General features: G+C 42.3%; 1 protein-coding gene across 2 annotated transcripts; it reads right to left on the bottom strand.

Annotated features, from left to right (window-relative positions):
• Window positions 1–209: 209 nt before the first annotated feature.
• LOC124152077 (flocculation protein FLO11-like) lies at window positions 210–12,150 on the bottom strand. 2 transcript variants are annotated; one of them, XM_046524824.2, is made up of 4 exons: window positions 11,994–12,150; window positions 8,631–8,775; window positions 2,615–4,730; window positions 210–2,533 (listed from the first exon to the last, which is right to left on the bottom strand). In XM_046524824.2, the coding sequence occupies exons 2-4, from the start codon at window positions 8,753–8,755 to the stop codon at window positions 1,301–1,303; spliced, it is 3,474 nt and encodes a 1,157-aa protein (XP_046380780.2). In that variant the 5' UTR covers window positions 8,756–8,775; window positions 11,994–12,150; the 3' UTR covers window positions 210–1,300. The 2 variants fall into 2 exon arrangements, with proteins under 2 accessions (XP_046380780.2, XP_046380779.2); XM_046524823.2 differs by having other exon boundaries at window positions 210–4,730.
• Between the last annotated feature and the right edge of the window lie 319 nt (window positions 12,151–12,469).

The raw sequence follows: 12,469 nt of genomic DNA on the forward strand, positions 1-12,469 counted from the left end.
AAATGTCAACATGTTCCATGATGTAGGTGATAGAAATGACATACACAAAACTTCTTGTTCCACAAATGTGCAGTGGGTTGGAGTTGGGCTTTACAGTGCCAGGAACGGTATTTCAGTTATACCACGGCTGTCAGTTGTGTTTGTTTGTATATTTGTTGTTTATCGCCGCACTCAGCAATATTACATCTATATGATGGCGGTCTGTAAATCATCGAGTCAGGATCAGAAATCCTGTGATTGACATAATGAGCTTCGAATCACGCAATTGGGATATATCAACCAAGTCAGCGAGCCCGACCACCCGATCCCGTCAGTCGCCTCTTACGACAAGTGTCAGCTGTGACGGGCAGGTACATAATGCCGACAAACCAAGGATCATAATCGGGATAAATCTGAGATTAGAAATAGCGATCAGCGGATTCCGGCACAGATAAGGGGTACAACTTAGGACATGTGGAAATATATACAAATTTATGAAAACAATTAATATGTTTCATGTTGACAAAACACAGCAGTTGATTATGCAAAGAACGTACGGCCATTCAAGCATTGGATATACATATACAACAGTTTCTTCACGTCAGCATTATGTGATCCTCTTAGAATTATGTTTGTTGTTTAACGCCGCACTCAGCTATATTTCAGCTATATGACGGCGGTCGGTAAATAATCTATTAAGGACCAGACAATCCAGTGATTGACATCATGAGCATCGATCTACGCATGGGATACGATGACACGTATCAACCAAGTCAGCGAGTCTGACCACCCAGTCCCGTTTGTCGCCTCTTACGACAAGCATGGGTTGCTGGTTAGGTTTCAGAAATATGAGCATATGAGGCGATAACAGTAAGCGTTTTGTACGACGTCCATGGAATTGTTCAGCACGTGTCGTACTTCACATCTTGACTGATATAATCTTTGGTATTTAGACTGGGAGGTGCTTGTTGTGTAACTTTGAACGATGAACATTTTGATGCATATGATTTCACTGTGATACATTCATGGTTCCTAAATATTCTGCAATCCCGTTTGGAGTAACACTCTCATAACCCTGATTTTAGATAAAGGAACTGGCATGCCTCACAAATCAGGGTGTATTCTCCACCCAATACATTTTCATATGGAACTATTATGTCATATTAAATAATAATGATATAAAAATCATATAATTATCACAGATATTACAAACAACGTAACAGTAAATTACAGTAATCTATGAAATTGCTGACACATAACTATTCGACTATTTATATGACATTATTGTAAGGACTTCTGGTCATTCCATTGAAGTTCACCACTATCTTGACACAGATTCAGTCTTCACAGTATGTACATGTTTCACGTCTTCTAGCGTTCGGTGTGTGTCACATTCTTTGTCGTCAATACCATAGAAATCATCCTCCACCCTTTTCTTCTTCAAATCCTCAATTTCTTTCTCCTTCTGCCTCAGAACAGCCTTGAGACGCTCCACGCGGTCATTGTGGGCAGCCATCTTGTGAGCTCTGTCTTTCGTACTGGGAAGTTGCATCATGGGAAGAGTAGGCATGGTATCCTCAGACCGCGACCCTCCTGGCGTGGAAGCAGAGCCATCTCTTGACACTGTTGTAGACGTTGGTGACTGTTTCTTTAGAGTCGGCGCATTATCGGGATGCTCCACTGGCACGGCACTAGTGCTCCACACCTCCCGCCATTCAGTATCAACGGGTTCCTGTTTGATTTTCACTTCTTGTTTCCTTGCCTTTTTCCTGGGTGTTGATTCCAAGGGTTTTTCATCCCCATACCCGTGTGTTACAGGCTCGGGCTTGATCCGAATCCCTGCTGGTTGTTCCGGGGTGGGTTTGACTGTATCCACCTTCTCTTCTGTCAGCTTGGATGCTTTACTAGGCGGTGTATGCTGAGGAACAGTATCGGTCTTACGTTTCAGAGCTTGGCTTTGCAAAGCGGTTGTAAGTCTCTGTACTAAAAGATTGTTTCCCGGGCCACCAGCGGCAGTCGATACAGTTGGCGTGTTCGTTGTGACTGAGGTCGTGTTGGATAATGCGCTCAATGTATTTCCCTTCAACATATACGCAGTTGGTTTCATAACGTCATTGGAAATTGGAACCAAAACATTCTGTCCATTTACTGTGAACAGATAATATTGTTTCTTGTTGGCATTTGACGTGTCTAAAAAACCCGGCACCTTGGATGCGATAGTACATGGAAGCCTCAATGTAGATTTACCTGGAACCACATTGCCCTTAGCTACATTTAACAACGGTCGGAAAGGTACACCATTTAGGCTGGGGAGTGCTGAAGTATTTACAGATTGAGAGATGGCTGGACCACAGGACACGGGGATTTTAGCAGGTGGTGGAACTGCAGCAGTGATGCTAGCCACTGTGGTGGGTGGGGCTGATGTAGCTGTTGCTGATGCGGGAACTGTCTCTGATTTTGATGAACTTTCCTTGTTACCCTCTTTGTCAATCTTTGTAAATTTGATCACCGTTTGGATCATCTTCGGATTTGTGGGTTTCTCCACTTTCCTAACCTTAGAAACATCCCTTCCAGCCGAGGCCTTAGAAACATCCCTTCCAGCCAAGACCTTAGAAACATCCCTTCCAGCCGAGACCTTAGAAACATCCCTTCCAGCCGAGGCCTTAGAAACATCCCTTCCAGCCGAGACCTTAGAAACATCCCTTCCAGCCGAGGCCTTAGAAACATCCCTTCCAGCCGAGACCTTAGAAACATCCCTTCCAGCCGAGACCTTAGAAACATCCCTTCCAGCCGAGGCCTTAGAAACATCCCTTCCAGCCGAGACCTTAGAAACATCCCTTCCAGCCGAGGACAGCTTCTCAGGGCCGGATGCCTCTTCACGTTTGGTTGGTTTAGTATCGAGAGACGAATCACACTGTGACAGTTGTGTCTGTTTACTTTTCTGCACTTCCTTGCGTTTTGGGTTCACGTTTTCCCTTGACTCACAGTTCGATGCACATTTTCTAATGTGCACTGTTGGCTCACAGTTTACTAAGCCAAGTGTACACAGAAAGTTCAATGTCCTGACTCTACAGTAGTTGGAACATTTAATGATGTGTCGCTTGGGGTTTTCAATCTGCCTCTGTGACAACTGTTCAAGAACAACATAAGAAGGTGGACAAGTGACAATTTCAGGTTCACTAGCTGATGGTTTTACTTCCGACTCAACACCAGCTTCTTGCTTGATGACAACTTCGGGTTTCTTTGGAGACTCATCTTCATCTTTATCCCCTGAAGTACATTTTCTAGTGCTACTTCTCAAACGTTTCTTTTTAGTTTTAACCGGCTTTTCCTCTTTCACGGCCAAAGAAAATACTGAGTCTATCTTAATTGACAAAACACCATCGTCGGGGTCTGCAGGGCCCTGCTGCAGTTGGTCAGATGTCAGGCATCCCGTCTTAGCATCCAAATATTTCTCAGACCCATCAGTCAAACTTTCTTTGTCACACACATCTTTTGGGGAAGTAGATAACAGTTTTACAACAGTTGGCGTCGGTGTTGGCTTTACAGAAGGTGCAATCTTAACAGGATCATAGTTCATTGGATACACAACCTTCCGGGGGGCGGTTCCCAGGAACGGGTAAGGCTGTGGGGGAGGCAAAGTTATATTGGTGCTGATGGTTGGCGCCATAGAGGGACGTTTGTCACTCAAACTTGCAGCATAATTGTGTGGAAACATCATCGTTGGTACAGCACTAGAGATCATTGTTGATGATGATGTGACAGTGGAGGTTATAGGAAACACGTCTGTCGTATTGCCTGCAGGTTGGGGGCGGTCGGGAGGCGGTTCCATAGCGCCAGATGTATTCTTTGGTACAATCATGTACCTTCGAGGAATACTTTGAGGGAAAGCGCTCGTGCTAACTAGTTTATGTCCAACGCCAGTCTGCCCTTGATTTGGCACAACTACAGTGGAAGGAGCGCTGGTTGGCAGAACGCTGTTGAGTCTAGTCCACTGGTTGTTGGTAAACTTGCAAGGGAAGTCTTTGCCATTGGTCAATTTGGACTCGGGTCCACCTGGATGACTAGACCTTGGACCAGCTGCATCACTATGAGAGGTATTCTCTTCCGGTTCTTTCTTAATGGTGCTAACCTTTTCAGCTAGGTGTTTCAACACCGCGGTTGCACCTGGAAGAGTGCCAGGAGCTGACTGAGTCACGGATGCAGCCGTGGAGGTTGAGTTGTGAGAACTGGAGCATGGAATCCTGACTGTAGAAGTAACAGAGCCCGAAGGATCAATCCGCATATGTGTCACAAACTCGTCTGCACGGGTAGTAGGCACTGGCGCACTTTTAAAAGTGGACAGAAGAGATATTTGTGGAGATTTGGAAGCTACTTTTAGCTGTTCCCCTGAAAGAATAAGTTGGGCTTGTGGAAACTTACTGGCCACCTGTGTTGGTGTTGGAAGTATTTTTGGCATGTACATGGAGGTTGAGGGTAGAGTGTTTGCCGACTTGTTCCCCAAAACAAGCGTGTTTGGTGTTACAATGACGTTAGGGCTGGGAAGGCTTCCGCCGTTGGTTGGGTTGAGGATGAAGGTTTTTCCACGTCCGTCTGATGGAGTTAGAAGCATGGTCATCTTGCCATCAGGACCCACCGTGGGAACCAGGGTGTGGCTGTTCTTGTCTGCCCCTATCCCTGGGAACTGGGTGAGGTCTCCCATCAGTTTTACACTTCCATCGGAGTTAAACAGCAGCCTTGCCTTTGAAGGTCTGAAAAAGATTATATTATTGCTGAAACATGGTGCAGAAAATATTGAGCTTTTAGTAGTATCTCGCCATCTACATATACAATACGACCAATCACAGCAAGTGACCTGGGTTTTATACTGCTCTTAGCAACCATGTCCAACTTCAAAAACTCAGACGGGAATCGAGCCACCACTGTAGCCTATTAGGCTACCGACACAATAATAAATACAGTTTAGAAATAACTTCCCTCATACATATAAATAATCATAAACAATTGTATATTCGAAATATAAGTCTAAGGTTCCCTGTTCATCTCGATTTATATAATGTAGTTTCTACAACAAAAGATGCAGCACTCAATTTGACAAATCTATTTAAGAAATCTACATGTCTGTCGACTGAGGAAAGTATTGAAACCAAAGCCTATAGCCACATTATTCTTATGGACGGGGGCAACGTCAGCTTAACGCAGCAGGCGTTTTACATGAGACAAATAACATTAGTACATTTTCAATATTTCATCAACTTTTGAAAGGACATTATTCTATATCTTAACCAAATTTGAAATGCATCTTTAGGTCATTTTGGATGACAGTCAGTCAATGTCCTAGAACACGAACCAATACAAAACCCTGCCCAGTGATACGATTCCGGAACTGAAGGATTAACGTCATTGTGCATATCAACAATATGAAATGGTTGTCCACATTTATTTCCGGTTTCCTATACGTGAGTAATTCTGATTGTTCTTGTCTGCAAGCCATGCTTGCCGTAAAAGGCGACTATGATTGTCGTAAGAGGCGACTAACGGGAGGGATCGGGTGGTCAGGCTCGCTGACTTGGTCGATGCATGTCATCGTATCCCAATTGCGTGGATCGATGCTCATGATGTCAATCACTAGATTGTCTGGTTCAGACTCGATTATTTACAGACCGCCGTCATATAGCTGGAATATTGTTGAGTGCGGCGTTAAATAACAAACAAACAAGCCGGCGTCGCATGGCAGGAGTACTGCCGTGCAGTGTCAGGCAAGAAACGAGTTTTAATGAAAATTGTGAGTGGCGGGTGCGACCAATGTATGAGTGGCGGGAGCTACAGGTAGGGCAGCACATGCTAACCCTGTTCGCGAACACCTGGTGTCACCGCTATTTTGCCTTTCACGCGGAATGGAATCAGTTTCGAGACTAGTAGTTCTCTGGCGTTTTATATTATATCGCCCGGGAATCCCGCACATGTCTCATTCACCAACCTACTGCTATAGTCGACCTAAGCTAGCCCCCCGTCAGAACACCGAACATACCATAATAAAACATAAATCTATTGCAGAGAGTAGGTTGGGTAAAGGCCTTACGTCCATTCCAATTGACCCTTATTGGATTGGTTGATTGGTTTGTTGTTTAATGCCGCACTCGCAATATTTCAGCTGTATGACGGCGGTCGGTAAAAATCGATTCTGGGCCAGGCAACCCAGTGATTGACATCATGAACATCGATCCACACAATTGGGATCGATGACATGCATCAACCAAGTCAGCGAGGCCCTGACCACTCGATCACTTTAGTCGCCTTTTACGACAAGCATAGTCGCCTTTTATACAGCAAGCATGGGTTGCTGAAGACCTATATTCTATATTTTTAATCATGTTTAATATTCTATAGTTCAGTATGTGTCTATTGGCGGGCTGATATGTTGAAAATGTTTTTAAAAAAACAGTTCTTTCAATGTAATTGATTTTGTTTCCATTGAAACCTTAATTAAACTGAAAAGGTTTGTATCTCCTCTAACGCATGCATGGCATGATTGATCATTCTGGTCAACACGAGGATAAACAATAATATGCAGCGATAAACAACTCTACACAAGTGTACAGCATCTACATTCAATGAACCATAAACAGCTTGTAGTTTGGTAGACAAGTTGGTAGAACTTTTTCAACATGATTGAAAATATGAACAAAAGCTTTTAGAAATCATTAGGAATTTTTGTTTTGTTTGTTTGTTTGTTGTTAAACGCCGCAATCAGCAATATTCCAGCTATATCACGTCAGTGAAAAACATCGAGTCTGAACCAGACACTCCACTGATTGATATGTCAGCGAGCCTGACCACCCGATCCCGATTGTCGCCTCTTTCAACAAGCATAGTCACCTCTTAAAAAACGACAAGCATGGGTTGCTGAAGACCTATTCTAACCTGGATCTCCACGGGTTGAAATCATTATGAAAGTTATCAGATCTGTTACATTGCATCGGTTCTTTAATGGACTGTATTGCAAAAAATATTATATTATGAATGAATGTGCTAGACTTTGTTCATTTCAACACGTTCAGCACATGAACGTACATATTACGACACACCGCACATGCCTAATGTAACATATTTCTGTTTGCTAACCTATACGTCTTCATAGATCTGTCTTTACTGACGGAATGTAGGCATCATGTACACAGAACCTCCACAGCAGTGCCAATAAACAACTACGTCTCCTTTATTGTAACTTGTATCGCTGTCGTGAGCTTATGAATCAAGTAACACATTTGGGGCAGCACGTGAACAGAAGCAAATCAAGGTCAATTCACTGGTTTAAAATTGCCAACAGACTTGACTGAAAACATTTCAATGAATACTCAGGGGGTGGGGGTGGGGGTGAGCCCTGCTCGTCCTGTCACGTGACTTATGTTTTCAGACTTTTACAAAGATAGTGCACAAATGACTGAGTGACAAGTGTCATTCTCGATATGGTCGCCATATCTTAAATTGGATTGAGATTCAGCTTCGGAAACTCTGTGAGTGTGTGTGTGTGTGTGTGTGTGTGTGTGTGTGTGTGTGTGTGTGTGTGTGTGTTCGGGGGGAGGGGGCAGCAAAAATAAGCAAATCTACAGAAAGGGGGTTATGTACATATGATATGACATTCAAAGGTCATGGCGGGGTCACAAATTAACAAAACGCATAAAAGACACATCATAACAAATGCATACCATATACTTGACATATTATGATAATACAAAAATTGACGGAGTGCATTAATGGACCAAAATTATATAATTTTCAGTATGGCTGTCATGTCTTTTGGAAACAACACAATACTGGCTCTTGAAAGGTTTCAGCAGAGGGTTCCTCGTTTCTTCCTTGATTTCAGTGGGCTGATATTTAATGTCAAAAGTTTATTTTACCTGTGTTCATAGTTAGCTAGATATAAATTTCAGACAGGCATAGGTCTATATATTGCTTCAAAACACTAAAAACAACGAAACTGAAGCAAATATTGCCTGGGTACCTATTTCAGACGATTTACTCAGAAGTACAGGAACATAACGTTTTCATTGTTCTTGAAACAAACCTTGCTTTAAGTAGTTGTTTTCAAAAGCCGAAAATAATTATATTTTAATTATAGATGTTTACAGATGCAACTGGAACTGTCTCGTATTTTAATATATTGCAAGGATTATGACATTTCGAATTTTTGCTCCGGAAAGGAAGTGTGGAGGTTGGGCGAATATGTGGCTCTCTCGTCCTGGAAACATAATTCTTTTCAGTTTCAGAATGATGTTACTTAATTTTCAATAAAAGTGGCACGCATGTAATGATGGTGTTATCACTGCAATAATATACTCAGACTCTCCTCACACCTCCGGATGCAAGCCGTGCCCAGTCGTGTTGGTGTCGCTGTTCAGAGTTGCGTCCCTTTGGAGGGTCAAAAACCTATGATCCTAGGTTCAAATCCCGTTTCAACCTGATGTTTATCGTTTTGTCCACACCATACTCGATCCCGAGGGTTTCACCAAAGTGACTTATTCCTAATAAGAGCATCACCTCGGATTTTCCTCCCATTTCAAGCCGAGACGCCATGATGTAACTGAAAATGTCTGATATACTGTTCAAAGCGGCGTTAAACCAAACCACATTCACAATGCACTTACGGGGGATTTGCTGGCGATGACATCGTAGTGGAAGATGTCGTGGGTGCTTGTGTTGTTGCCGTTACCTTGCCATGGGTCAGCAAGGTCATTGTGCTCGCTGATGCAGTAGCGATATGTGACGTCATACATAAGGAATTGAAAGCAGCTGCAGAGAGAAAACAGAAATGACAGCGTTTAGTATAAAAGTCCCTTGGATGGCATGAGATGATCTGTCGTTAAGGGCATTGTATGGGCACAATGAATGATGAGTATGAATTCTACCTGTCGCTTCCACAGACCATGAACAGTTTGGGCATCAGTCAGAGTGTTTATCCCAATGGTTGCTCACTTCATCAACTTCTAGTTTCACTCATTCAGGTTCCATTGGTTACTGGTCGCGGCAGGCATAGTTCTAGGCATGTGCCACTGTCAAATATCTACATAACACTATCCAAAAACCGGAAACGCAGGTCCATAAAACCATCGACCATGCCACTTTCTTAAATATTGCATGCATATCAATGTTTGTGGGGTCATGGTTTACTGCCGCACTCCGCCTGTAAATAATCGAGTCCGGACCAGACAATCCAGTGATCTATATTGTGAGAAATAATCCACGCCGTCGAAGTTGAGGACAAGCTGTCAACAAAGTCGGAGCCTGAATTAAAATTGCTCCTCGACACCCCCCCCCCCCCCCCCCCCCCCCAACACACACACACCAGAAGGCGGATTTATGAATGGGCCAGCGTGGTCAAGCTCGGTGACTTGGTTAATTGCCTGGCAACGTACTCCGACGGCGTCGTTGCTCATAATATCAATCAGTGGATTGTCATATCCAGATTCGATTGTTGTTCTGATAAATTGTTGAGTGTGGCCTTAAAAATAAAACAAACAAGAGTTCCACTCTCCAATTGCACATCTGAAGAAAATCCATCACTAACACTCAGGTTTCTCCTCTTGGAGATCACAATACGTTCTTCATGTCATAAGACTTACAGAGCATCAGATAGTCACGCCCGGTGAATTGGTCGACTGGTGTCACCGTAGCCATACAGCTTAGGGCGTGGCTGATAATATCAACCACTGACCAGACTCGATTATTTACATGCAGCCGTGATATAGGTGGAATATTGCTGACTGCAACGAAAAACAATCAGGCTTCTTCTAATACTAGGGGAAACACGCACCAGTTCAACAGTGCGTCCTTGGTGATGAAACCTGGTATGTTTTCACTCTTGGTCCATATATACAAATAGGGATTAAGCACAACTTGGAATATGGTCATATATGGCCCCCATGTATTATAATACAGATATATAAAATAGACAAAAGTCTTGACAAAGCTGATCACAAAAATACTCCAAATATTTTATTCTGTAATCGCCTGTGAAGAGAATGAGAATTAATGATCGTATAAACTATTTCAACTAAAAAATAACAAGAAGTCATGTCCCACTTCTTTGTTTTAAACAATCATTTATGCTTCTTGTGCAATCACCATGGTAAGGGTGTCAACGCGTCCAATAATTGATACCCTGAAACATGCACAGAAACTATTACAGACGAATAGATCATATGAAGGGTCTTTTTTTTTGTTTAATGCAAGCTGTCGACTTTCCGTGAGCTGATTACGGAACCGTTTCGTTTTCAGCCTTCGTAATGAAAGTTGGAAATGTTAATCTAATAATATACTATGTAATATATATATTCCGTTGTGCCGATCTTTGGATTCTGGCACACCAGAAACATAATTCCGCCCGAGCGAATCGTGGTCAGAGTTAAATGTAACATAAATGAATTTGATCACATTCGACAACCTACGCGGTCGAGTGTGAGTACTATAAATACACTAATTCATTTTCTTTCAAGTGAGTGAGTGAGTTGGGTTTAAGGCCGCTTTTAACATTATTTCAGTGATATCACGGCGAGTCAGCTTAATGTGGGAGGAAAGCCCCAAATGATGCAGGTCTCAGATGTTTACCACTTCGGCGAACCCCACGAGCACGGGTATTGTGCTGACAAACCTAGAAACATAATCGGGGCGAACCGGGATTCGAACCAATATTCATAGGTTTCTGGCGTGCCCAAGGGACGCAACTCTGCACAGCGAATAGCGGCGCCTAAGACGACTGGGCCACCCGTGCCCCTCATTTTGTTTCAATTAAAAAATCTGAGTTAATGGTTGCGCCTGTATTGAGCTGTATTGTCCGAATGTTTACTTACTTAACAAATCATTAATATGCATGCTCGAACACAACGTCGAGCACATATACTCTTCTCTGAATTGAAACCTGTTTTAATTGCATCGTCCCGGTTCTAAAGTATACAAAAACATTCAAGTCAATATATTCGAAGGGATGGCGAGGAAGACATTTCATTGACACAATCCAAGGTGATTCCCATTATACAAATAAGCAAATATTGAAAAGACAATAAGATTTCCAAGGATTTGCGGAAGTAAAGAAATATCCCCCCCCCCCCCCCCTTCAGTATTTTTCAAAATCCCAAATCATCAAAGGTTCACCACCATCTGCGTAGCAAGTTTCATCCAGATATAGTCATTTTTTTCTGCTCCGGAAACGAGCACTACCCTTATTTTCAGTACATTCACACCTGTCGTCATGAAAACATTATTTTTAAAAATCCAAAATCATCAAAAGGCACAAGTTCACCACTAGACTGATCTGTATAGCAATTTTCATCTTGAAACATTCATCGGTTTTAGGAGTTCTGCTCTACCCTCATCTTCAGTAAGTGAGTCAAATCGGCATTTTCAGAAAAGTCATGAAATTATAAACTAAAATAACCCCCAAAAAATAAACCATAAACAATTGTCGGTGAATTGTTGAATTGAGTGTGAGTAAAATCTATATAAATCAGCCAAAAGAAAAATGACCTTGCATTTTTGGAATAACATAAACTTGATCTAGATATCTACTTATAATGGTTGTCCATTTTCTTTAAAACAATTATTTCTGTGGCATCATATAGTCCAATGAGTATTCTTAACGATGTAAAAATCTTCTTAGTTTCCACGTCTAATACAAAGAGTCCCCTAAAAAGTATCCGCCATTTTGGGGGTCACCATTTTGTTGAACTTGTTGAGCTTCCGGTATATTAATATCGGCATTTCGAGTAAACAAATTCACTTTGGATGAGAAATATCAATACACAGTCATGGTACGACAATAAATAGGCTTTAATTAATATACGTAGATCTTTTATTTCGATATCAAAAGGTGATATTGGCCACACAGATGCTAGAGTCGTATGTTCTTTCAAAAACACAAGCACGGTTCTGAAACGATCTCAAAAACACGTTATTTGGCTGTACATTTTAGCATATAAAACCTTCATTTCAGTTCTGCAAAACTGTGGACTTACTTGAAAAGCTGTAAAAGTACGTATTACTATGATTTCAGAACACAAAAACTTCGGGAACATTCGGTAAAATGGCGCCCATTCCTGTAACCATCATGCATTACTAGGCGGAAATAAGGTTTACGCATGGCAGGACTCGTTAGAACAGCTGAGCCTACTCACAAAAAGGAAAACTCATTGTATGGATAATCGAGCCTATGAAGATTACCGTCACATGCGCAGTGTGCATACAGGAAGTAGTTGAGAGAAGATATGCGGTAGGGTGTCATAGAGAGCGAAACAAATTTACTTCAACTGGACATATTGTTTAACGGGTGACAGTGCAATTTGGTGAACATTTGCAAATGATACGTGGTCAGTTTAGCCCCGTCAGCTATTTATAGCCTGGGGCTCGTCAGCATGACATGGCGGGACTAGCTGTGAAGTCTCGGTAGCGGCTCAGCGAGGTTGATGTATTGTGTTGTGTAAACAAAATGGCG

The sequence above is a fragment of the Haliotis rufescens genome, unplaced genomic scaffold (genome assembly GCF_023055435.1).
Source record: "Haliotis rufescens isolate VD_foot unplaced genomic scaffold, xgHalRufe1.0.p SCAF_32, whole genome shotgun sequence".
NCBI lineage: Eukaryota > Metazoa > Mollusca > Gastropoda > Lepetellida > Haliotidae > Haliotis > Haliotis rufescens.

Coding starts and splice junctions, on each gene's coding strand:
- LOC124152077 (XM_046524823.2), bottom strand. CDS start 8,755: ATGACGTCACATATCGCTACTGCATCAGCGAGCACAATGACCTTGCTG. Junction 4,731..8,630: donor TCATCGCCAGCAAATCCCCC/GTAAGTGCATTG, acceptor AATCTTTTTCAG/ACCTTCAAAGGCAAGGCTGC.